The sequence below is a fragment of the Telopea speciosissima genome, chromosome 7 (genome assembly GCF_018873765.1).
Source record: "Telopea speciosissima isolate NSW1024214 ecotype Mountain lineage chromosome 7, Tspe_v1, whole genome shotgun sequence".
Taxonomy (NCBI): domain Eukaryota; kingdom Viridiplantae; phylum Streptophyta; class Magnoliopsida; order Proteales; family Proteaceae; genus Telopea; species Telopea speciosissima.
In genome coordinates, this window is record NC_057922.1 from 24,941,894 (window position 1) to 24,969,300 (window position 27,407).

Here is a 27,407-nt window from a genome sequence, read left to right on the forward strand (position 1 = left end):
GAAAATTACTTGGACACACCCTAGACTATGGCCATTTTGCTTACTATCACCAACGATTCAAACTCACTAAGAAATTGAATACAAAATCGAGTAAAAATCGAAACCGAAACTAAACAGAGTCGATTCGATTTTAGTTTTGAGAATGTATTCCTGTTCTCAGTTAGGTTTGGTTTTGGTTACTACATTTGTTTCTTAAACCAAATCGAATAATCAAAATTGAACCAATTGACACCGTTACCCTTACCCTTCAAAGGGTGAAAGAGAGAGATACACACATAAGGTGCTAGCATACTACCCAGCCTTTTCCCCAAAAAAAAAAAAAAAAACATTGAAAGGTTTACTCAGAAATCATAAAAAGCTTGATGGAGATTAGAAGAGGAAAATATTGACGTGCATCCATATGAACTCCCCATAGTTGCATAGTACTGTAGATGGTCTATGTCAGTCTCAGCTAATTGGAGAAGGAGAAGAAGGTGGAGGTTATTGATTCGTTCATGGGATTTGCCCTCATCTTCCCATTGGCAACTGTCTTCATCTTAAAAGAACTATCAATTGAATTGTACTCATGAGGTCGATCGATGTTAATTTTGTTTGCCACCCTTATGGAATCTCCTCCATACATACACACAACTCTCACTTTATTCATAGAAGCTTCAGAGAATTGCTCTTGGGTCTTGACTCTTGAGTAGTCTTTAATTTTTAGGGGTCCATGCAAATGTGTGTGTGTGCGAGAGAGAGAGAGAGAGAGAGAGAGAGAGAGAGAGAGAGACTTCAGTGTAAGATATTAGTTTTTTTTTGTTGGCTTAGATAGGTTAAATTATCTTTCCTAATTTCCAACAGGTGATGATATTTTTGTTGAACACACAATGCAGATGGCAATGACTGTGTGTTGGTTGTCATTGTTGTCAACACAGTGCATGTGTGTTGTTGTGGTCAACACAATGCATCTTGGTGCAGTTACAGCGCTCAGGCCAGTTCAAGCAGCATTCTGGTTGAGTAGACATGTTTATGGCAGTGCAGGCAGTGACTGGATAGTGCCCCAGCATCCCTAGTAGTTCTTAAAGTGTTTACAGTGGCAGTGACATCATTACAAGGGTTTAGCAGTGTATACAGAGGTCCCATAGTGTTTGGGAGTCATTCAGGGGCATTTATGTAATTTTAGGCATGGACAACATTCAGGGGTATTTATGTAATTTTACAAAGTACAAATGGCCTAGACAGGTGACAGAGAGCATCCAGTAGTATGTTGGTGATTTTGTCAGTCACAAAGGTCAATGGAGTGTTAACACAGCTCACAGGGGCATTTTGGTCATTTGATAGTGATGTGACATGTTAACAATGATGCTGGAGCATCTGAGGATTATGTGGTAGCACGAGATTGTTCATTACAGTGTTTGGAAGCCTTAAACAGCCTTGGGTGAATGCTAGGTGCATTAAGAAAACTATCTTTATAAGTGGAAAAGTAGACCCGTTGCTAAAAGTTTCAAACAAGCTTCTTTCTTCTTCTTTTTTTTTTCTTTACCAAAAGAAGATCCACACATTTTTCCTTTTGATCCTTGTGCACCGTTCATTTCCCAGATTTTCACATTCCACCTGTGGACGATTTGCCAAACTCGCTCTGATACGATTTGTTGGGGATGAATGTGAAAATACGAGAAGAAATCGAAAAAAAAAATCACATATAGAACGAAGATCTAACGTGGTTCGGTACGAATGCCTACATACACATGTGAGAATTAGATAATTTTTCACTAAGCTCGAAAAACACTTTACACCACTCTTCACCTCACAATGCAATTTCTTTTGCTTGCCTTCTAGGATTTTCCCATCCACAGAAAACCATAAAACTTTTTTCCTCACACAATTACAATTTTATCTATATACAGATAATAGACTCAAAATCGAATCCAAATATATGTACGTCCGATAATAATTATATAAACCAATACAATGTATGTACAAGACATAAAACTCACCAGTTTCGAAGTAAAAATTATTAATCTTAGGTCATAACAAGATTTTACTATCAACTTTCCTGTATTTGACTTGACCAACCAATCTCCTTCTCTAGCTACCATTTTATGACTCGGCAAGAAATGAAGAAACCAATTGTAGATCGAAGGTAACAATCAAAAGAAGCTCTACATTGTTCACTATTGCCGACACTGTGGAAGACTGGAGAATGAATCGAAGTTCAGTCCCCACTCCCTATATATTTCAATTTTCCATTTAATGGATTCCTATTCTAGTGGGTGAAGACTCCTCTTCCTTGGGACTCTCTTGCAGCACAATACGGTTGATTTGTCTCTTTCATGCCCAAATTGCATTAATTCTCTATCTACAACTCCTCCGTATACATTAATTCTATATCTACTTCCACCAATCTATTACTAATGTGGTTAGAAACTATTATGAATTTCAGACCCACATTGTCCATAGGACCCCTTACATCTCTTCCCTCTCCTCAGAGCTGTTTGGTTCTTCTTTTAAGGACTTTGGCATCAAATGCTGCGCTGAACATTCATGAATCTGTTAATTTCTTCCATAGTTTCATGCCCAAATTGCAATTGATAACACAGTTGCTCCCCAGTTCTAAAACCCAACTCCTCTTCCAAATTCATCAGTTCCATTCATTGGGTTGCAAGCCTTCAACAGCAAATTTACATTTGATTGATGGGTTATGTGTTGTTGGTGCTGTTGGTTCTTCTCTGGTGCGGCTGCATGAGCTGCTTCTCATTGGCCCAATATTCACCATCATCAGTATCACTTAATGGAACAGATGATCGGCTGGCCTTGCTAGCCTTCAAGGCTCGCATAACCCATGATCCCTTTCAAGTTGTGAGCTCTTGGAATGACTCTGTTCCCTACTGCGAGTGGCAAGGCATTATATGTGGCGATCGCCGGCATCCAAACAGGGTCAGAGCTTTGCGTTTACCATCAAGTGGATTGGTGGGTTCCATGGCACCAGAAATAGGAAACCTCAGCTTCCTTCGGAACATTTCACTCCAAAACAACAGCTTCCACGGTGAAATCCCTCATCAACTAAGCTTTTTATTCAGGCTTCGTTATTTATATCTATTCGACAATTTGTTTGAAAGAGAAATCCCACCCAACATATCACGTTGCTCCAACCTTATAAAACTCAGTTTAGGTCAAAACAATATTGTGGGTAAAATTCCAGTAGAACTTGGCACCATGTCAAAGCTTCAACTCCTTTCATTCCATCATAACAGCTTGACAGGACAGATTCCACCTTCCTTTGGGAACCTTTCATCCCTTGAATACCTTTCTGGAGGATTCAATGGTTTTACTGGAACTATTCCAAATTCCCTTGGCCAAATGACAAGATTATTGATTCTCTCGCTTGGTGAAAATAATTTGTTTGGTACTGTCCCTCCCTCTCTATATAATCTTTCTTCACTCGGTGTATTTCATGTCCAATATAACCAACTTCAGGGTAGTATTCCACCAAATTTAGGGTTCAGTCTTCCAAATCTAAGGTGGTTTTCAATTGGAGGAAACCAATTTCATGGATCAATTCCAATTTCAGTTTCCAATTTGTCGAATCTTGAACTATTTTGGACTGGCATAAACAATCTTACTGGGAAAGTGGATATAAATTTTGGTGGCCTATCAAAACTCAACATACTCTCATTGGACAACAATCATTTGGGAAGTGGAGAGACAGATGATCTGACTTTTCTCAACTCATTAACCAACTGTAGTAGTTTAGAACAGTTGTGGCTTGGTTATAACCACTTTGGTGGTGTACTTCCCAACTCCATAGCAAACTTGTCAACCCAACTCAGAAAGCTTCAACTGTCACGCAATCAAATATCTGGAAACATTCCAGTAGGGATGGGGAACCTCTTAAGTTTACAACACTTGGGCCTACTGGATAACTTTCTACAAGGAAGTATTCCTTCTTCAATTGGGAGACTTCAAATGCTTCATCGATTTTATTTATCTGGGAATGGATTCTCAGGGTCAATCCCTTCTTCTTTTGGAAACTTGACAGTATTGGATGATCTCTTTCTAGATGATAATCACTTGCATGGAAATATACCTTCAAGTCTTGGAAAATGCAAAAATTTGTTACGCTTGCGACTTTCAGGAAATCATTTCAATGATATCATCCCCAAAGAGATATTTGATCTTTCCATGTTAATAGAGCTAAACTTGAGTAAAAATTATTTCTTTGGGTTTCTACCTTCGGAAGTGGGTCAACTGACCAAACTTGAAATCTTAGACGTTTCTGAGAACATGTTGTCTGGTGAAATCCCTCACACCCTTGGTGCTTGTACAAGCCTGCAACATCTTTATATGAAGAGAAACTTATTCCAAGGCTCTATACCATTCTCTCTGAGTTCCCTAAGAGGTCTTGAAGATTTAGATCTTTCACACAACAACTTCTCCGGCTTTATCCCAAAATATTTTGAAACATTTAAGTTTTTCCAAAATTTAAATTTATCATTTAATCTTTTGGAGGGTGAGGTACCAACAGAAGGAGTCTTTGGAAACTTGAGTGCAATTTCAGTCATTCAAAACAATAAGCTTTGTGGAGGAATACCAGAACTTCATTTGTCAACATGCCAGGCCCAAAAGTCAAAAGAAGATGGGAAGCCTCGTCTTTTCAAGTTGATAGTCATCATATGTGGTTGTGGGGCCTCTCTATGTTTGATTTTTATGATATGTTTTTTCATTATCTGCCGGAAAAGAAAAGAAAGGAAAGAACCGACAACATGTTTTATAGAAGATCGTCATTTTATGATCTCTTATGCCCAACTCCTTAAAGCTACCGATGGATTCTCCTCAGCAAATTTGATTGGAGTGGGGAGTTTTGGGTCTGTGTACAAAGGTGTCCTCAATCATGGGGAACTAATTGTTGCAGTAAAGGTCCTCAATGTTGAACACAGAAGTGCTTCCAAGAGTTTCATGGCCGAATGTGAAGCTTTTAGAAACATCCGGCATCGTAATCTTGTCAAAATCTTAACGTCTTGCTCAAGTGTAGATTTTGAAGGAAATGATTTTATGGCATTAGTATACGAATTCATGCCTAGTGGGAATTTGGAGGGGTGGTTACATCCACATGCAAATGGCGTACAAGATGAACAAAGACATTTAGACCTTGTTCAAAGACTGAATATTGCCATTGATATTGCAACAGCACTGGATCATCTTCACAATTATTGTCATATGCAAATTATTCATTGTGATCTAAAGCCAAGCAATATTCTTCTTGATGATGATTTGACTGCACATTTGGGTGATTTTGGGATATCAAGGATTCTTTCAAAAGGCACAGGTAGAACTCAAAATCAAACTAGCTCAATCGGATTAAAGGGTTCTATTGGATACATTCCACCAGGTAATATTTATTCCTCTTTTATTGATCTAGTATGATTTTTTTTTCTAGTTTTTTTAAATTGTGATTGGGTAACTTCGTACACTAAATCACAAACCTTAAGTTGCAATTATTATTTTAATATACATTGTGTCTCAAAGCCACTTTCTCGAAAAGAAAAAAATTAAATATTTAATATCAATTGAAATGTTTTGAGATTCATCAACAAAAAAAAAAAGTTTTGAGAAAAAATACTAATAATGTCCATATGCTTGGATGATATTTGGAGTTTCTGATAAACTCAGGTTGACACTGAGAGGGGGGTGAATCAGGGTCACCAAAAACTTTCTTCCAATCTCTAACAGATACCACACTGGTGATGTGTTCTCAAGTACAATTCAAGATTGGCCGGGGCAGTCCCGTAATTACCAATCACACACAGACACGTCCACCACACACCACAACGTGGTTAGGTCTACCAAACAGTGTCCCTCCACTCTGCACAACACACACTTCAAATATATGTTGAAAAATAAGTGCAAGACAGAACACCAGATATACGTGGTTCGGCCAGAGTGCCTACGTCCACGGAGGAATACCCGTATAGGGTTTCGTATTCCCTCAATACACTACTCAAATTTTGATGGCTACAACCGCCCAGGAACTCTCAATCCCTGCTTCAGTTTATGCAAACACACAAACGAGGGCAACTGCCCCAATCTCTGTGCAAGCCCCCACTTGACAGAGTTATAATAATTAATTGCAAATAACATAACTAAATCCCCCAATACAATGGCCAATATTGGCTTACAATCAAACTAAGTTTTTTCAACTAAACATGCAACTTAGAAACTCACAATGGGGATTTACAATCGAAGATTACCTCTTGTAGAGTAATCCAACAATCATGAAGCCTCTGACGCATAGAAATCAAGTCTGTGTACGCTCGATTGCTCAAATCATCTTCAATACGGAGCCATCGAGCATAAACCAGTGATGTCGTCGATTTTCTGTGCTCAAACGGTTCTGCAACTCATTTCAATGGATTCCTCTATAAAAATCACCCAATTTCAAAAAAAAATCCGTCCCATTTGGACTTCGGATGACCAAGATATGGTTTTCCAAAGTTGGATGCTCCAAAACGGATAACTAGTGGTAGAATCATAAATAACTAGATTCTTCGTGACAAAACCATGCAAAACGAGGACACATGTCAAAGAAATTCACAAAGCTATCAACGTTAAAAATAGGAGGTGATGTCATGCTGATGTTACACTCCACTGCCAAATCCCTTATTTCCTTTCTCTCTCCCTTCTTTTTTAAAAAGAATCTTGCATCAATCTGTGGCGTCCAAAAGGAATCTTACACTAGATGCCGATCCGACGCCCGTGGTAATTCTGGATCTTTAACAAAACAATGGGAAACCTCTATCTTCAGTAGCACTTAAAAAAAAGGACCAAAAATTTTGGCTAAGTATAAAACTTTTTGCCTATTCCAGATTTGCTCTGTTTTTGCGCATCAACACGGAAATAACTGTAACTTTCTCGTCCAACACTGAAATGATGCGAGATCAGTTGCGTTGGAACCATCACTCGACGAACTTCATTTCTCATGAAGACTTATTCGCCCAGTTCAGCCATTAAGGCTTCCAAAAATAGATTCAAAGTGGATCCCACTCCGCGATCGTATGAAATCGCAGCTTTTGATGAACGAAACCTTCACCTGCTGCTTCGAGCCTTTGCCAAACACTTTTTAGGGACCAAAAATACTGCCAATATACATTCTTCATGCTTGGATGCCATTATAACCTTGCCAAATTATCAAATTGCCCTTGACACTGTGTAGAAGCTTGTTTGACCATTTCAACTCTTCCAACTCACCAAAAACCATTGCTGCACCATCAAAATGTCTAGAAACATTGCCAACAATGACAACACAACTCCAAAATGCTCCAATTGCCCAACACTTTACATATGCATCAAAGTTTTGACTGCATCTTTCCTTACTATAGTCAAATCATACCTTGAATGGCATAGCTTATAAACTATGGTATCGAATGATGCATTTAGTTTGTGTAGGGGTTCATAGTTTTTCCTGTACATAGATTAATATGATCACATGTCACATCAAAGTTGTGCAATCAAATTACTTGGATATTATGCCATTAGATTGTTTGTTGGATTTAGATCCAAAACTATAGACCCTAGAGGAGTGTATGTTCTTTGTATACTCACTACAAGAACAAATTTGAAAATATCTTAACTTCTCTTGAGATACAAATTGTGACACTAGATACACACTTCACCCAAATAATTTGCTTTATGGGATTTTTGTCTATATTCATGCCATGTTATTCTTCCAGTTGAGACCAATAGACTTTGATCGTATTCTTATTAGTTACAAAAGTACTAACCTAAGATGCATAAATTACAGAGTATGGTGCAGGTGTTGACGTTTCTACACATGGTGATGTATACAGTTATGGAATTTTCTTGTTAGAGATGTTCACAGGGAAGCGACCTACTGATGAAATGTTCAAGGATAACTTTTATCTTCATAGCTGGGCTAAGATGGCTTTGCATGATGGAGTGATGGCTATCATCCACCAATCCCTTCTACCCATGGAAAATGATGAAGAAGAATTAGAAACAACTAAAGGCAACATCACTGGAAGTCAAAGATGCACGAAGGATAGAGTACGGGTATGTCTTAATTCAGTTATTAAAATTGGAGTTATATGCTCAGCTGAATCACCATGGGATCGAATGAACATGAATGATGTAGTCAAAGAGATGCATTTGATTAGGGACATTTATCTTGGAGTTGGCACTCAAATGAAGAAAGTGAACAATAGTAAGGGTTATGAAACTTGGTAAGTCATCATTTCCTTAAAAAAATTGATTTTTTCGTGCTTGTCGATAAAGATGAAACTTTTTGCTTGTGTAGTATTAGTTAACTACACTTTTGAATTTATTAATTTGGGTAACAGAAGGGATTATGACTCTTTTTTTTTCTTTTACAGGGACAAGAGAGGGGACGAGCATCCCATATTGCCTTTAGTTCAATAATTTTTCTTGATGATGCTTTTGTAACTTTGCCGGCATGAAGTTATTTTTGATTAATAATATCCTCACTGGGCTTCAACAATGGTGAACATCAAAGCTGGATTCAGGGAGAACTGCATTTAAATGGGACAGTGTAATCTTTGTTAGGTTTTTATTTTGTTAGTAATGAATTCCATTCTGAGCATGACATTGGTCAGAAATCAAAATAGTTTCAATTTGTTATCAACATAGAGATATATGTTTCATCAATTAATAGTTTGGGTGGAGAAGTTGTTTCTTCTTTTATCTCCCCTCCCCCCTCTTTCTTTCTTTCTTTCTTTCTTTCTTTTTCTCAGTAGAGAGCAAATCCTTTGCAAAACACATTTATAAAAAAGAATTTCTATGAAAAACAATCCGGAGAATCTCAAGCAGCATTTGGTATGCATTCTTAGAATGCATTGTAGGTTGATTTCGCATAATTATTTTTATCATCCAAGAATGCGAAATCAACCTAAAATGCATTCCAAGAATGTTTGTGAGCACTTTGTAGACCTGGCCATATGGTTGTGAGGTATGTGTTCGTATCTGAATGTGTTGTGGCCGTGTGCTTGAGAATTTGTGACACCAACGAGTGAGTAAACAGAATTAAGGAGTTTAAAGAGTTTTGAAAGATCACTGATTCAGCCCCCTCTCAGTGAGCTGTTGTGTTCAACAAACTCTTAAGGAGTTGAATAGCAAGTTGATGAGAACGAGGATGATCCCAAAATCTAGAAGCTCAAGAACGCGAAGTTACAGAAATGCATCTATGACATCTTTTGCAACTAAGAATCTTGTTCAAGATCATACTCATATCATGCAAGTTTACAACTGCATCATTTTTAATTAAATTTGCTAGATAGCATGCTTGGGCTTAACTATAAGAATTTCTGAAGCACTGATTGCGAAATAAAAGGAGCAACTTTATCCAGCTAGTTACTTCCCGACCCTACGCAACTACCCAGTGAAGCAGAAAATACTTCTCAGGGAAGGAGAACAAGCATCAATAGAGCGGTTATGTGGTGTGGTTGAGCCAGGGAACAGAGCATAATCCCAAACAAGTAGTGAAACATTTTTCTTCTTTAGAGAACTTGCAGAAGCCAGCACCCATTATGAAGACGCCCACAAAGGTCATTTCGGTATATCTCAAGTCGAACAGTTTCATATTCCACCTCAGATTTTCAACTTCAAAAAAGAATTTCAGTCCCCTGTTTCATAACCATTGCAAGCACTAAAGGATTGTCTCAGTTCAATATCATCACTTCCATTAACCACATCACAGTTCTCTTGATAGCCATTGTTGGGCTTACCAAGGCCAACCATTCCAATTCGCCAACTGCGTCAAGCACGAGATTTCAGATGAGAGCTTTGGTTTTTGAGGACTCGAGGACCGTTGAGTGTGTCGAACAAATCCTAATATTTATGAGGCAACAATTTGCCTATAAATCTCGCGTCAAATTTACCAAAGCTAAAATGTGTGATCTTGAGTAAAATTTTCTCTCATGAAAAAATTCCATTTTATAAAAAGAAATTGGTGGAAAATCTAGTTTTACAGTAAAATTTGTTTTCAAGCCCCATAAAAATTTCATGTTTATCATCTCTCACACACACACACACACACACATTTTTAGTGAAAGAATGCACATGTAAACTCTATAGACAGCCTTCAGAGCAATTTACAGGTCCAAGCATGCTTATATTCATTGAGTGACAAACATCCATCATTTTCTGCCCCATGCAAAGCAGCAAACAGGCTGAAAAAGGACAAGGAAAGAATCAAGTTCAGAGGATCTACAAATAAGCAAATCCAAATAAAACTAGAAATATGGATAGAAAGAGAATAACGTACTGTAGAATCATCATTATTATTCTGCTGCTGACCATTGTGAGATGACTCAGTTGGCACGACTCGCACCTTTTGTGACCCACCCTGCTTCTCCTCCCTCACTTTATCGAAGACTTGAGTATAACCGCCAGCCGATGCTGGGTCCTTATTCCAGTCACCAAATTTTGGTACAGCAGCTCCTCTATCGTGCTGCCACAAGAGAGATCATAACATCACTACTATTGTATAAGTAGCTTGAAAAAAGTATGCAAATATCAGTGTTATCAACAGTGCAGGAACCAAAAACAATACATATGTGTTTCTCCCTTCAGCAATTTGACAAGTGACAGAAGTGATTGCTTTCTGATCACACATGCTCCAACCCCCTCCCCCCACCAAAAAAATAAACAAATGGGAAGTAGTTTTCTGTCCGGGAGTGTGGCCTACACCAGCGCTCCCATGTGTCTATCTCTCCTTTTCAAAACAAAGCGGCATAGGTGTCTTTTCATATGAGGCGGAGAGAGCTGGACTCATGGGAGTGCTGGCGTAGGCCACAGTCCTGGACACAGTTTTTTTTTCCCTAAATAAATACACAAACACACAGTCACAAGCATACACAGTTGATGGGAAATATTATAGAAATTACAGTTTCATCTGCTCGGGTTGCTGGTTTCTGTCGCGATGTTCCAGGGGTGGCGGGAGCTAAGCCATGGTTATGTTCAGATGAACCTTTTCTTTCCCAGGAGGGTGTGGAAACCCCACTGCCCTTGCCTGAAACTCTTGCCTGGTGGTGTGGATGGATTGGTGACTGTTCAACACTTGAACCACCATTTTGCTGGCCAGTCCTCCTGGAGTCACCATGACGTTGAAGAGGTGAATCAGTGCCAGTTTTCCGTACTACATTATCATAGCGAGCTGGAGAAACAGTTGATCGCCTAAGGTCACCATCTTCCCTGCTTGATCGGCGCTCGTGCTTTGACCTTGTGGCTCCTGGTATCACAGTTGCATCAGGTTCAGCTCCAGTCTTTACTGCAGCAGCTCGAACTGGGTGTTTATCATCAGAAGATGCATTTTTTTTAGGGTCATTTGGATTTATCATCTTTGCACCACTCCTGCTCTTGCTTGCCTTGTCAAAATAGGCTGTGTATGGGACATCTCCACTTTCCCAATTGCCGAACTTAGGAACATGTGAGCGTTGCTGCCAAAATAATTCGACCCTTATTATTTCAACCAAAAAAAATAAAATGATCATCACAAATTCAGGCTTAAACAAGATCACACCATCAGACAAACATATTGAAAAACAGAATAGTCAGTAGAAGAAATGCAAATGCAACGCATGTATGTGTGTGGTCGTATATTACTAATAAATAATAATACTATTAATAATGCTAGATTTATAGTCACAGTAATATTAATAATAATTATTTTTCACAAAAATAAATTATGTAGGACTATTATAGCCAGAAAAATCTTAGCAATGAAGTAAAAAAAGGGGGGGGGAGTTCATACTGGGTGTATACTGGGTGTGTATATAAGGGTGGGTGGGTATGTACAGAAACTAGCCACATCATCAGAGACAACAAACAATGGCCGTAAGCTCATCTTCACTTTCATTTGTGTTCGTCCTAATTAATGGTTAGACCAGCAGACCATGAGTATTCTGCACATCCTTGATTGGGGATTCTTTGACCCTATTTTCGCCATTTGCAACTCTACAATCAAATTTGGGCAGAAAAGATACAATTGGCCCTTCTCCACACAAAGTTAATTATCATTTTGTTTCATATCGTTCCAACCCTTCTTAACAGATGCATGACAAAATTCTAGGGGCTTAAAAGTTATATCTGAATGAAAGAAGGTTAGAAACAGGAAAATAGGAAATCCACTGTCCATCTGGCAGAGGCTAGGCAAGCATGGATGCCATGTAAATGATGTAATAGATGGAAACTGATCCTTTTACTATACCTATAAGATTGAATCAAATGCTGATCATCAGATTAGGTCATTTAGGTAAAAGAGATCCATCAGGTGGCACCCATCATAAGGTGTGCTATGACACCACAAAACATCATAGATTTTGCCATCTTAAAAGAATATTTATTTCACTATGCTACGGAACCTCAATTTAATTAATAGCACTTAACATCAAGTGAGTTTTTCAGCACATATAAGGAAAATTAGTGGATTTAGACTTTAGATAACTTGCTTAGGGTACATGATAGGAAAGATAATGATCAATAACCTTTGTGCAATAGGTTGCATAGAACCACAGGATTTCCGGGTTCAATGGGGTCAGTCCGGTGGAGCACATCCACAAATTCAATCCAACACATGGAACCAAAAGGTTTCACTCGGCTTCATAACTGTTTCCTAAAGCATACAATAGAATTACCTATAACCTAATCAAGCAGTAGTTCAATTTTAATTAATGTACCCATAGTTGTCAAGGTGACTAAGCAACCCAAGGCGTTGGGAGGGGCCTGGATGCCTAGGTGACCCAAGAAGCATGAACGCCTAGGAGACACCTTGACAACTATGATTGTGTCTATAAAGGCTCAATGTGATCTGCACAAAACCTCCCTACTTTACTATCCAAATGGAATCCACAGATACCTAAATGATGGAAATAGTCTTGCTAAGTGAACCCTGAACAGCTGAACTGACTTGTAAATTGGAGCATTCCCTCTCCATCAAAACCTTGAGGCTTTCGGTCTCCTCTCTCCTCACCAACTGAAAAAACAGAGGCCAGCCCATGGCTTGCATTTCTTGAATACAGTTGTACTTATATGCCTATGTCTGGTTTCAATTATTACTTCTGTTCTCCCTTCAATCTCATGGATTTTTCTTATTCTACTCAAAAAATAAAAAGTATAAGAACTACAAAGCCATGAAATAAGGACAACCTGAACTGTCAGCAAGGAAAATAATCTCCATAAAACATTCAACTAGTGTTGCTTCTACATGCAGAAAATACAATTAGTTATACGTTCACTATACAGTTCTGAAATTTGATAGTTTCTTAATAGACTTTTCTAATTCATCAAATCAAATAAAACTTCAGTACAAATTCTCACACACGAACATACATGTTATCCCCTCCACACCAGTGATCTCGAATGTTTCAAGCTTAAAAAATGGACTGACAAAATTAGAGATAATTATTGGCACCACAGTATATTTATGGTATGAACAGACTAAAAAAAAACTCATAAAAGCATGGATGGAGTAAACTTGGACCCCACCTCCGATGGTTTATGCATACACATTGTAACCATGTATCAATTCCTAATCCATTGAGTATGTTAAGCAAATTGAAAAGCATTGTGGAACTGCCCATGAAAACCACACCACACTTCCATCACTCATATTCATCACCATCCAATAAAAAAAAAAAGGGAAAGAAACCTTTTCTTGACCCACAGCATATGTCATTCCAAAACTTCACCTGAAGGAAAGGAAATGTCCACACCATATGTCATTCCAAAACCTCACACGCTTCTACTTCCCCATGATAAAAGCATTTGAATTCTTCTAGTGTCAAATGCCTTGAGAATGTCCACCAAACAATCTTCCATAACTTCATGCCACCTTCAAGTATTGAGGATTCCAATCATGGATTTTGTTGCTGATTTTCAGATATATGGTCAGGTTCTCACCACCTTACCAATATTTGTATCATCATTTGGGTTGTACCAAAGCAAGTACTGTAGACAAGTTCCTAGGCAAGCAGTACTTGAATAGGAATAATAAGAACCAGGCCCACACCACTTAGGCCCATAGTTCTTTTAACTGGCTTATGGGCCAGGCCAGTCCATCGGTCTCTGTGTTTTCTGGTTCACCCAAAACCAGAATCATGGGGGCTTATAATAGTAGTTTCTATTTTGTGATCTTAGGCTAGTTTCCACTATTTAGCTAAATGTCTTTCTTTTATTTCATTACTTTCTGTACAAGTCCTTTTTTTTCCATGTGGGGATTTTCTTTTTATTTATTTGTTTCCTTGTTTGTGTTACATACAACACATTATAAGCTGTAATTGGCCTTAGAGCCCTCCCCACCATTTTGAGATGAATAAAAAGCTTGGTTTTTATGCCATATTTCTGTGTGATGCAGTGGAGTGAGGTGAGAGGCCTTAGGTAAGTCAGAGACTGACCAAGGCCATAGGTGAGAGGCCTTGGTCGTATCTCCCCCCCCCCTCCCCCCTTTCTTTCTTCTTCCTCTTCTCTTCCATTTCCTCTTCAGTTTCTTTTTTATTACCACTGCAACTGAGGATCACAGAGTGATACTGAGACCTGCTGGAGAGTTTTATTTTACTGTTGCATGCTCCATCAGTTCTCTGTGGTGTACTGAAGACTTGGAGGCAGAGTACCCTCCTTCGGCACTGTGAATCTGTGTTCTTCTGGCAGCAACCTTCGAGGGTGTATAACTCCACATCCAGCCATCAACTCCATCCCTTCTTGTAGTATGTTAATCCTTCCTTCAATGGTTTCCTTCAACTGTAATTTCATAGCCATCCAATGGCTGTAAGTCCCTGAGGTAACAACCATCTAAATGTTGTTCCCTAGTTTCCAATTTTGAACCACTGCCATATCTCATGGTCTAGCCATTAGATGTGGCTGTAAATTTGAAGTGTTAATACTCTTCAATATTCCTACCTTCAACTGGAATGATAGCCCCATCAGTGTTGGTTAAAGTTATTTATTACTGTTATCTTGAGTTTCTATTTTGGCTTACTCTATTTTCTGAGTTTTGGAGGCCATTCTGTTGCCGAAAGGAGGTATTTACTCTGCTGTTACGTTTCCTGTTGGTGGGTATCAGTTACAGTACTATCTAAAATCAAGGAAGAAGAACTCAGTCGAACCTGCAGGTTTCGACCGAGTTGTCTCGGTTTCGCAGCCTACTAAGACGAGATGTGGGAAGTCGACCTGGTTTCGCATGGTTTCGACAGGTTTCGACCCTGTTTTGGCCATATTTCGGTAATTTCACAAGTTTCAATCTGAACACCTATATAAATTCACTTATCTCCATCAAAACTTGATGAAATGGCTCGAAACCAGGGCAGGCACTTATTTATACCAAATATCATTTAAGTAAATGTATTATATTTTTTATTTCATTTACTTAAGATATTATTCATAAATAAGCAATTACCCCCTATTTGAATCCAATAAAAACAGTTAAAAAAAAAATCAAATTCTAACAGGATAAAAAGTCAACCCCCCGCCCCCCAGTTAAAGAACAAAAACTAGATTTTCGGCGGTATGTGCAATTTTCAACTTTTAAATGCTGGGGTTCTTCTCAAATCTAAAAATTCTATAAATCTTAATATGATAAAAACATTGCTAAAAACCAAAAGTGAGGTAAAATATTCATTTGTTTTGATACCTAAAATTTATTTCCATTCAGAGTGATTTTAAACAGCATTCGCGCACACCAAATTGAGTTTGACCAGAACATAACTCCTTCGATATAATCAGATTTAAGCAATCTTGGATTTGTTGGAAAGCTTTCCAACAAATCCAAGATTAGCTTTCCAACAAATCCAAGATTGCTTAAATCAGATTTATATCGAAGGAGTTATGTTCCGGTCAAACCTTATTCGATACCATGTCTAAGAACAATATACACTCTCAAACTTGGGTCAAAACCACAAGTATTTTTTTGAGTATTCTCTATATGAAACTAATGCATGGATTGGGTTCAAATTGTCAAAAATAGGCAGCACAACAAGAATCAGGGCAAAAGAACAACTTCTGGGCCCCGAAACCAAGGTTTCAAGTTGGCTTGGAGAAAGTACCAGGTTTTAGTCGCAACCTGGGAAATCTCAGTTTCTGGCTGGTCGAAACCAGTGTCGACACCGAGTTATTGATCCTTGTCTACCATGCATCAGACCTGTGATTAATCTGATGTCGACAGACCCTGTTGTTAGGTTTCTGTTAGGTCTGAGTTGAGAAAGAAGGGAGAAGAGAATGATTTTGGCTTGTCAATGAGACAAGGCCATGCCTTTATTTATAACTTGAGAATAATACAAATATGGAATGATTGACTCAATCCTTATCTTGCACATTTAACATGTGCACAATGAACCTAGACGCTAAAATGAATCTAGTTACATTACAAACTCTAACAAGAGAACCAATAGGAGAACCGAACCGGTCTGCACTTCAACAGCCTGTTATTTGCCTTTCTATGACTGTAAGTGTCTAACCTGCTGTTTATCAGTTCTATCGATCCTAGTGTTGGGTTTGGTTGTTAGCTTGTTGTTAGTGACCTTGACCTTAGTCCAAAATTAGCAAGTCTCATTCAATCTTTTCAGTCCATTTCACTGCATTTGTTATCAATTCTCCACATGGATTCCAAGGGGTTTTCTAGCTCTCAAGAACAATTTTGACATGGAAGGTGTTCTGCATGAAATTGAATGTCTGGAATGTTTTTTTTTTTTTTTTTATAATATTCTTCTCATGTTTTTCTTTTGAATTTTGATAGGTGATTTCTAACAATTAGTGGACTTTTTTTAAGCAAAAAATAATTTCTTCTTAATCCCAAGAAAACTTCCTCATTTTCAAGGGATCATTTACAGTAAATATTGATCTATTAGAAGAATCAAAAGAAGTGCTTCCCAGAAAAATGACGCCTAAAGATCAGAGAATACTAAATGCCTGTAGAACATAGCTCTTGTTGTTGTGTGTTGATATAAAATGTCATCGCCCTTATGTAACAGCTCGAGCTTTTGAGATAAGCGGTTGTAACAGTTCTCAAATAGTAAAAGATCAAAACATGGTGAAGTTTAACCCTTTAGATTGATGTCTCTACTACAACGCCACTAGTTTCTCTCCTTTTATTTATTCATAGTTGTCATGGCATCTAGGCGACCCAAGGCATTGGAGGGGGCCTAGACACAAGGCACATCAAGAAGGTAACCAAGGCACCCGCCTGACGCCTTGACAACTATTTTTTTTGTTCTTTTTATCACTGTGTACCACATCCAATTATAATTTGCTTCAACCAGAACACCTAAGAAAGTGGTAGGGAAGATTCCTAGCATCAAAACTCCAACCTGTGGCTGGTGCTCCCAAGTCCTAAACTTCCCCAATAGCAACACCTTCCTTTTTGGCAAGTTTTCAGCCTGTATAAAATGTCAAAACATACCAAGATACACCTCAGGTATCTCCAGCATTCATGCTTTGCTCAGCAAGGAGATGGTACCTGCATAGCAGACACTTGCCCTACAGTTCCTGCCATAAACATCCTACACTCTTCTTTCTCCACCATTGCATAAATTTGACAAGAAAAGAAGCAGATCCTTTTAATTTTCCCATAAAGGGTCTTCAAATGGAGTACTGCATTCTAAGCTGGTTCTTCTATTGTAAATTGGAAGCATTATCCTTATGGTTCATAAATCTTTCCTAGTCCAATCATATTCACCTAGTTTATGCATGCTATACACCCTACAGTCACTTCAGTCAAGCATATCATTAACTTCTAGCATACAATCCTTGTATGGGAGTAACTCAGTAAGCAGCCACACAGCAACTTGGTGTATCATAGATGTGGAAGTCTCTTAACTGAGTATTCTAATATTGTCATCAATTTACAAATATTCCATAATGCAAGACTAATGCAATATTGTTATTGATTTAGATGTATACAATTATGCAAGTTTGCTTGGATGTCCATATCGTGGTCAATCTACAACCTCACTTTATCTCTCTCCTCGAACAAACATTGTTCAGTAGACTGCTAAAGGTAGCATGTTGTGCAATTGCTACCACAGCTGTAGACCTCTTGTGGTTGGTATTACTTCTTCGTATATATCATTCAATTATTAGGTAAAATAAGTGATACCTACATTGTGTGATCAAGGTTTTCTGAAAAACATACAGAGATTGAATATCCTATGCTCAAACAATATACTCACGGGAAACAGCCTCTCCACGAGTGGGAGTAAGGCTCTGTACATTATGACCCTCCCCAGGCCCCGCAGTGGCAGGAGCTTTGTGCACTGGGTATGCCCTTTTTAATCAATATACCAAATCTCTTGGATGGTCTCTATGTTTGGGAACAAGTAGCTTGTGGCGATCTTGATGTTTCCATTGTTCGGAATCAAAGAACAGATTACTAACCTTTTCTGTTACAAAAGTATATTAAGAAATTGTTTGTCCCAATTGAAAGGGATAACATATTAAGTACTCAAACCAGTGAAAGAATTGTTCATTTTATTTTCTTTCGTAAAAAAGATTAAATGAAGACAATGGTCCATGCAATAGTGACAAAATAGAAGGTTTATCTCTGGACTCAAAAATCAACTGCTGATAGGGGCATAGAAATAATTGTTTATGGAAAAGTCCAAAAATTTTGAAGACATTAGTCCATGCATGTATCTGCAAATAGTGTGTGTACGCATCTTAACACAAAAAATAGTGATAAAATGTAGAAGTCTCTCCCTGGGACTGGGGTTCAAACAGGATCAGCATGTCTGCTGGAAACCATTGCAACTAAGAGCCTGGAAATCAAACCTACTAGTTCCTGAGAAAGGTCAAAGAGCTCAAATCTAAACAGACAGGCACCACTGACCAATTATCTGAATATCCATCTACCATATGTCAGAAACAACAGGAGAAGCTGTTCAATCAAGTGCATTGATACACCCATACTCACACCAAGATTCATCCAAGGGAGAAAAGTAACAACATATGCATTTTTACTAATTAGAATTACGAACATGTGGATTTTTACTGATTAGAATTAGAATTAGAATTAGAATTAGAACTCTTCATCTATTGATGACAAGCACTCAGAAATCCAAATTTTACTCCAGAAACAAACTACAAATTAACAATGAAGTGAGGAGAACATGTATAAATTTATGGAACATTCAACTTCTGATCATCAAAAAAGCTGAATTTGAGATAAGTAAAGATATAAGGTGAATTTACTAGCCTAAACCCATATAGAGGAGATCCTATTAAGGCAAGTTCGTTAAGTTCCATAAAAATGAAGACTCAATCGATCAACAAAAAACCCATTTCCATCCCCCAACCAATAGACTAACCAACAAATAATCTACCTCACAGACAAAGATTTGAACTCCCTACCATCAAACAGACGAAAAACCCAGAGCATAATTCAACAAATATCTCTACTGGACAGCATCAAATGGAAGTCTCATCCCCAACAAAATCCCAACTGATCTTAACATTAAAAACCAGAGGGTAATGAGAAGCAAAAGACCACCAACACCTTGAACATTTTCCAGCTGAGCTTAACACCCCCCCCCCCCCCCCCAAACAACAAAAATTTAATAACGAACATAGACAAGTTGACCACCCAAATCCTTTTTTTCTAATTAATACCTCATAAAGGAATAAAAAGAAGTCCAAATGGCAAACTAGCAAAAAAAGCGAAAAAACAAAACCAAACTCAGATGCCCACACTACAATTTTTCCTTATCTAACCATAAGTAACACCTAAGTATCCAATATCCTCTGTTCTTCCGGATAAATAGGGATGTGGATTATGAAATGAACAACAACCGATCTAAGTTCCCTGCCAATCCCTCAAATCCAATTAAAATATAACACCTCGATTACCAAACCCCAAAATCCTTCCTAATTTTTATTCATTCAAAAGGTAACATAGCCCAAAACACCTAGTCAAAACAAACCATAAAAACGCTTCTTTAGCATGAAGAGACCCCAAGAGAAAGACTACAGAATCCAAGCATACCATTTCAGTTCATATCCACAATCATCAAAAACAAAAATTACGAGGGGTGGGGAACCCCACATGAAAGACTCAATTTTAACCAAAACAAGATCGAATAACGTAAAACTCACCGCCATTTTACTAGCACCAAGCTTTGAACTAAACCCAGAAATGGCAGCCAACAAATCCTTCAAAAGGTTCCTCTTTTCTCCTCGACCACTTTCACAAACTTAGCAAAAGATTCAGACAATCTAAGATCTTTCCTTCTAGCACCTTGGAATTGGAAGGTCCAACAAAAGAAATAGAACCCCTCACAGCCATTGACCGGCACTCCGTTAATGTCAATGGTTGACCTTTGAAACACCATAACCTCTTTCTCCTCTGTTTCACTAGTGACTCTCACCGTACGCAGACGCAGTAGTGCTGCTCCTCTCCCTTATTTTTTTCATTTTTTTTGTTTTTTGGGAGGGGGTGACCTTGTGTGTTGAGCGTGGACATGACTACAAAACATAGTTAGAAAACCAGGTTTTGATTAGATCGAGTTGTTCGAAAAACTTAATCAAGATTCATGTAGATTAGGTCACGGTAAAAAATGAGGAGACTTGATTCTAAATTGTTCAAGTTAAAATAAGATTCGGTATTTTTATTCGAACTATGATAGACTTGGTAAGTTTAGTCATTTTAAAAAAAAGCCAATTCTTTAAGAAATTGAGTAGTCAAGATTCAAATAGATTGGGTCAAGGTAAAAAATGACTAGACTTGGTTCTAAGTTGTTCCAATCAAAGTAAGATTCAGTATTTTTACTTGAGTCATGATCGATTAAGCAAGTTTAGTCATCTTTAAAACAAAAAAAACATAAAGTTGATTCATTTAGAAATTGAGTAGTCTAGATTCATGTAGATTGGGTCAAGGTAAAAAATGACGAGACTTCGTTCTAAATTGTTGGAGTCAAAATAAGACTTCGTATTTTTACTCAAGTAATGAGTCATGATAGACTTGGAGTTTTTTGGATCAAGATGTCTTAAATGTCAATAATATGAGAATTACCTTACAAGATATACATATTACAAACAGAAGATCCTAGGTCTAGAAATGTCTTCAGATATGGTCCCTAATGATAAGAGACCCAAAGTTTATGGACGATAGATCTCAAGGTGCCTTTGCTCATATGTCAAATCCAGGTATACATGATATAGAGAACTAATTTGATCATTCTAACTATTAGGAATATATGGTATCCGCTTAATAGCCCTCACATGTGAAATTTGGTGCACCATTTTAATCCTATAACCTATCATGTATGGAATTTTACCCTTTATATCTTCAATAGTCTAAATTTTTTCAATTACTCTCTTTAACTATTTTTTCACGAAACCTAATTAAATTAAAACTTGATGTATGAGTTAGAGGATGACCTAGAAAATGGTTGATAATGTACCTTATGGCATCATAAGGGTGTGTCCACAAGTTAAGAGATCCCAAACTCAATTAATTAATAAATTTTCACTACATATGAACAGAAGAAATGGCCTCAATTAATTTATATTTTTATATAAAAATAGGTTTAGTGGCAATTGCATAGTTTTTATATACTTCCAATTAAGCTTTCAAGCCACTTTATTTTACTCATTTGGAGCTCACAAAAGAAAACTTAAATAAAAAATAAAAAATATATATATTATCTGATACATATGACCTTAGTATTGTTGTTCTAGTCTTTTATGCCATGCAATGCGCTAAAACAATACAATTCCTATCTTTCTTTAATATAAAAACTTTAGTAAAAAATTTTAATTTAATGTCCCAAAACATTGAAAATCTCACAATGCTAAATCTACAGGCAGTCCAGATATGGACGTTCCAACCTCTAATTCTCTTGCCTTTTGAGGTCCTTTGAGGACGCGGACCTCTATCTCATGGAATTTTTATCCTCTCAATTACACTGTCTGTACTTGACCTCAAGTACATCTAATAGAGGGAGGTGGACCCCATCTCAGACAATGTGTTCGAGCAGGGGGTAGGATAGTCATTTTTGCCTCCTCTGTTAGATGTACTTTAGGTCAAGTACGGGCAATGTAATTGAGAGGATAAAGATCCCTACCTCATGTGAATAGTCCATACAAATAACAACAAAAATTTTGTCAAAAGAAATAATCGAGGCCGATCCTGCTTTCACTTGTATCGCAATCCCAAATCTCTTCATCACAAATGATTGTGTAATATCCTAATTTAAATAGTTCATGGTATTCAATTAGTGATAAAGGGTTGGTAATCTCTTTCTCTGCTCCGTTCACCATGATCCTTGGAACCGTCGGTGACGATGCCGACAATGATGATGACGAACCCACCCCTTTCTTCACGGTTCATCATCGCCCCGCCTTTTCCGTTTTCTTTGTTTGTCTGTTTGTAGGTGTTGCTGACCCTGGTGCTGGTGGCACTAAGTTTATCGTCGACTCAGAAACTTCAGCCGCCGTTCAACCTTCATCATACCTCTCCTGTCGCCGGCCGAATCTCCACTCTCCGATCCAACAGATCCTTGCAGATCTGTTCGAAAATAGGTTATGGCAACGTTTCAGATGGTTTTTTAACTGTCTATCGAAGCTCCACTAGTCGATCCAGCAAAACTCTGTCTTTCTAGCAAGTCTGTTTGAAAGTAGACTGTGGCAGTATGTCGGCACGCGTGGGAAGTCTGGTGTTTTTTGGTTTGTTCGGCACGTATGGACCCCCCTCTATTGGCACCTATGTGCATGCGCTTATCTTTAGCTGTGTCTACAGCTTTTTCTCTAGGGATATGATTGTAATCCATCCCCTACTCTGGATGATCCAGTCAATGGCATGTGAGACCGGGTCAATTTCCACTCCTTGGTTTTGGATACCGTATATCCATACCTTGTGTTTATCATGCTCTCTATCTATCTTATGTATTTTGTTTTCCTTTGTTTGGCGTTGGGCGCGCATGAATGAATAGCCTTCTTTTCTACCCAAAAAAAAAAGATAAAGGGTTGGTAACAGTTTCTTGGGGAATATAAAAAAAATATCATTGACCCATTTATTGATATTTTGCAAACAGTTTTTTTTTTAGGGGGGGTGGGGGGTGGGTATAAACAAATAATTATAGGTTAGAATCTGGAAACAGCCTCTCCACGAAAACAGGGGTAAGGTTACATACATTCTAATCCTCCCTAGACCCCGCAGTGGCAGGAGCCTCGTGCTGTAGGTACACCCTTTAAACACTTATAGGTTAGAACTCGTAGGAGATGATTTAAAAGTTATACGGAGGTTCCTAACATTCCAAATGAAATAGCAAATAATGGAAAACATAGATACGATATACAAAACATCTTCCTCAAAGTTGATTGAGATTCACATCGTACTAGTTTGATCCGAGTATTACATGGACCCACCATTTGCCCAAATGGTGACTATAACTTGAATTTTAAAAAATAATAATTATAAAAGGCTAATCCCAATTTTGGATTGGACTTTCCAATCCAAAATTGGGACCGATTCTAATAAATTGCAATCTGATCAAAATCAGCACTGACCGATTCGAACCCGATTTCTGATTTTCATAATCCTGCCGCAGATGTGGTTTCAAAATCATGGGGCCACATCCAACTAGGGGATTTTTTTTTATTTTTTTTAATGAAAATGTAATTACACAAATCACACACCAATCCTAAAAAATTAACCGAAATTTTTAGGACCGTAGAATGACAGATATACACAACACACACCACACTCACACACCCGATATGGGACTAAACCCACACAGATCATATCAATTTATGCCAATATCAATGGTTCAATGCCAAAATAACTACTGAAATGAGATCCCAGTCTACCGTATGCAGCCTGTTCGAGGCACCTCTCTCGAAGCTGCTTCTCTTTGCAGCTAACTTGTACCTACAACTATCATCCCTTGGGCTCCGGTTGGTTGCAATGGAACTGTAAATATTTTCTTGAAAAGTAAAATACATTTGATAAGAAAAGTAAATTTTGGTGTTTAATTGCATGGGAAATGCTAATATATACTCAGGAATGAAATACATATATTTCCCTTCACTTCCCTTCTTAGTGAAATACATTTTATGTGTTTGGTTACATGGGAAATGCTAAAATATCCTTAGGAAGTGAAATATATGTAGTTTTCCCTTCATTTCACTTCTTTTTTACTTTCCTTTCCCTATTTCCTTTGCAACCAAACAGAACCTTGATTGCAGCACAATCTCAATTCACCATGTTTTCAAGTGTCATGCTCGGTTCTCGAAACTCAGGATCATTGGAGACCAATCCACCAATTATATACTTATTCCACACCCGTCTAGGAAGGAAAAAAAATAAAAGGCATTCCAAGATCTAACATACCCAATGAACAAAGTAATTAGTCAAAAGCATACAATACTCTACAACATACAAGTCACGAATTGCCAGTCTCTTAGGCTGTGTTTGATATGCATTCTTGGAATAGATTTTGGGTCTAGAACATATTCTGAAACTCTATTTTTCTCTATTTTGTCGCTTCAGAATGCATCTAGACCCAGAATCTAGTCCGTGAATGCATACCAAACACAGCCTTAAATTGAAGTAACCATGAAAACATGCTTCTACATTTTCTTGAATATGATTTGGAAGTCTTACATGGGAAACTATGGTGGACAAAAGGCAAGCTACCAATCGAACATTATTATCCAAAGCCACAAAGCCGCATTTTCAGAATGAAAGTGATTTGAACAATCCCTCCTAGAAGCAAGTAGGATATACTCTTGAAAAAGGGAACCAAGTAATTGAAGAAACATTCGAAGATTACAAGGCCTTACTAAAGCTAACTGCAGGCTACTAAGCCAGGCAACAGTAACCCAAAATTAAACTCACCACTCCAAACCCCCCCCCTCTCTTCCTAACAGGCTAATCAATTCAAAATGATATATCAGGGGCATTCCTCAAAAGAGAGCTTTTCAAACCTCTCCAAATCCTGCAATTACTGAAGTATAGTGTGAAAAGAATAATAGAGCTTGCTTACCCTAGCAATACAATTTTCACTGATATCAACACCTTACGACGGCATATTATGAAGGACACAACTAAAAGCATAGCATTGAGCTTTTCGTGGAATGAAAAATAAGATTACTTTGTGGCTTGTGTTGAGGGGGGGGTCAATTTACCATTCTGAAGGCAAGCCCATCAGCTGAAGTAGTAAAGTGTAAAGGATCCTCATTCTCTTGACTGAAAAACACCCAGTTCATCATGTAATTCTGGGACTGCATTCAAATGGAGTAAATCTCGAAGTACAATTTTTGAATGATCTGCCCAAAATCAGCCAGAGCTGATCCAATCAACCATCTACAAAATCCCGGTAAAAGCCTGTTGCCCCTTCCCAAGTCAAACAGAAAAATCATTATCCTGGCAAAATTACCTCTTGAATATGGGGAGAATGCATTCCCTCTGTTCTCCCCCCCCCCCTTTCAGTCAGGAAACAATATAATCGCAAGTGTGCTCCATAAGGCCTTCGGTGAACAAATTCCACAGCTTGAATTACCAGCTCCACCAAGAATTCATCATACAGAAGCTCAACTTGTCACCACTTCACCCTACTTCATACATTTGATGTTCTTTGTTGTATCAATGATACTCTGACCTCTTTCTGGGTGAGTGAAATTTAAGAGCTTCTGAAGTTGAGAAGCAGCTTCAGGGTAGAATTCCTCCTTCACACATGTCTCCGTGGTAAGGGCAAAGAGAACCTCATTGACATCTTCCTCAAGCTGAAGGGAAAAGAGGTGAGTAAAGACCTGAAAAAAGTCAGATACACAAGTAAGATACAAAGCTGACACATACAAAGAATGATAATCCACATATGATCAAGTGAACCATAAGCCATACCAAATCATCTCCAAAGAATTAATTAGGTGTTTAATAATATCCGACGTATAAACTTTCTTCTTGTTATGTTTTTGACAGTCCAAAGTATGTGTTAAATTTATACCGCAGGAGGTATCTTGTAATGTTTCTTATATTTCAGAGGCTATGCGTAATTTACGCATATGCCAAGAGGTTTTTTGTAATTATATGCTATTATTATGTTATAAATATACCCTTGAGTTGTCGATTAGGGTAACACAACACCCTACTCGACCAGCTTCTGTATTCTCTCATATTTTCTCATCTTCTCCTTTTCCTTCTTTGTCTTCCTCTTCTCTTGATATGCACAGGTACTGGTTTGCTTTTTTTTTCTGATTCTGTCACATGGTATCAGAGCACCATTCAAGGAATTTTTTTGCGTGAATAAAGTCTTCTCTGCTGCGATCATGCATTAAAGGTTATTAGTCTTCAATCAACCCCCCGTTATATGATCTGATCAGTTTTCTGCTATTTTGGTTCGATTACATGAATCCTTGTGAGATTCCAATTCTTGAATAGGCATCTTCCCTTTGTTGGACTTGGTCCAAACTTTGTAGACTTGCTCTACTATCTCTAGTAGTCGATTGATCTCAATTTCAGGATCATCAGACCTCGTTTGTTGCAGTTCTTTATAAATCCTTGTTCAAGAAGAATTATTCAAGAAGTCCGCTTCCACTTGACATGAACCTTGAAATTTTGCAGGTATATTCTTCCTCATAAAGATACTCAACCAAAATTTCAGGCCAATCAGACAACTCTTGCCCCATGCAATTTCACAGCCTTCTTTGCGATTTGGGTATTTTCTGCTTCAATCTGTGATTTGTGTGGTTTGTTCTTCTACTCTGCAGCTTCTGGTTATGGCTTGTGTTTGACTCTAAGTTGATTTTCAATATTGCTGCCACTTCTGGCTGGTTATTGTAGCTGTTTATGGTCAGAGATATGGTCATGTCTGTTTACAATCTGCGATTGGGATCTGTCTGCTATTTTCTTGGTCTGCCTTGTGGTTTGACCTTATTCTGATCTATTCTTGGTGCTGAACCTACTCTGCTTTCCTATAATGGGTGATTCTAAACCCTCTATGGACTCTATTAATGTCTGAATTACTGCCATCAAGCTAAATGGTGCATCTAGTTATTTATTGTACACACAAGCTGTGAAAGTTTATATTAATGCCAAAGGCAAATTGAAGCATTCAACTTCAGCGCCTCCGACTGCTAATTCAAAAAATATGATGATTGGATGCGAGAGAATGATACATTTTTAGTCTGGTTACGAAATAGAATAAATTCATTTATTGCTGTGAATGTTCTGTTCCATATGACAGCCAAAGGAGTTTGGGATGATTTGAGTAAGTTTTTCTCGAGATAAAAAGGTCCCGAGTATATGATCTGTATTATAAAATCTTTAATTTCAAACAAGGTGACAAGTCTATGGGCGAATAATATACTGAACTTAAAGGCATATAGGAAGAACTGAATGTCAACCGGCCTCTTAGCTCTTACTACTGATTTGGGATTATTGAACACTCGTGCAGAATTTCAATCGGCTAAATTTT

At 37.9% G+C, this 27,407-nt stretch overlaps 3 protein-coding genes and 1 long non-coding RNA gene across 5 annotated transcripts in view; 2 read left to right on the forward strand and 2 right to left on the reverse strand.

The window, feature by feature from the left end:
* Nucleotides 1-8,037, forward strand: part of LOC122668384 (probable LRR receptor-like serine/threonine-protein kinase At3g47570) — a gene marked incomplete at its 3' end in the record, with an annotated part of 34,148 nt that extends 26,111 nt beyond the window's left edge. Inside the window, exons 4-5 of the mRNA XM_043864960.1 lie at nt 4,172-5,368; nt 7,778-8,037. Of these exons, the coding sequence (XP_043720895.1) occupies nt 4,172-5,368; nt 7,778-8,037 (1,457 nt within the window). The remainder of the gene's footprint in view (nt 1-4,171; nt 5,369-7,777) is intronic.
* Nucleotides 8,038-8,043: 6 nt separating this feature from the next.
* Nucleotides 8,044-26,744, forward strand: LOC122669534. The gene is made up of 3 exons (XR_006334036.1): nt 8,044-8,166; nt 19,159-19,162; nt 26,732-26,744. It is a non-coding gene; the product is annotated as an uncharacterized LOC122669534 (long non-coding RNA).
* Nucleotides 10,053-20,360, reverse strand: LOC122669533 (RPM1-interacting protein 4-like). Its single transcript, XM_043866310.1, has 4 exons — nt 20,086-20,360; nt 10,896-11,447; nt 10,274-10,459; nt 10,053-10,178 (listed from the first exon to the last, which is right to left on the reverse strand). The coding sequence occupies exons 1-4, from the start codon at nt 20,089-20,091 to the stop codon at nt 10,146-10,148; spliced, it is 777 nt and encodes a 258-aa protein (XP_043722245.1). The 5' UTR covers nt 20,092-20,360; the 3' UTR covers nt 10,053-10,145.
* LOC122669532 (eEF1A lysine and N-terminal methyltransferase) overlaps nt 25,202-27,407 on the reverse strand; it is a 42,607-nt gene continuing 40,401 nt past the window's right edge. For both annotated transcript variants that reach the window (XM_043866309.1, XM_043866308.1), the window contains exon 16: nt 25,202-25,743. In XM_043866309.1, the coding sequence (XP_043722244.1) occupies nt 25,546-25,743 (198 nt within the window). In that variant the 3' untranslated portion in view covers nt 25,202-25,545. The remainder of the gene's footprint in view (nt 25,744-27,407) is intronic.

Bases quoted from the DNA above. Each gene is read 5' to 3' on its own strand.
- LOC122669533 (XM_043866310.1), bottom strand. The intron at 10,460-10,895 runs GTAATTTCTATA...CTCTTGTGGCAG, and splicing joins CAACCCGAGCAGATGAAACT to CACGATAGAGGAGCTGCTGT. The intron at 10,179-10,273 runs GTACGTTATTCT...GTCCTTTTTCAG, and splicing joins ATAATAATGATGATTCTACA to CCTGTTTGCTGCTTTGCATG.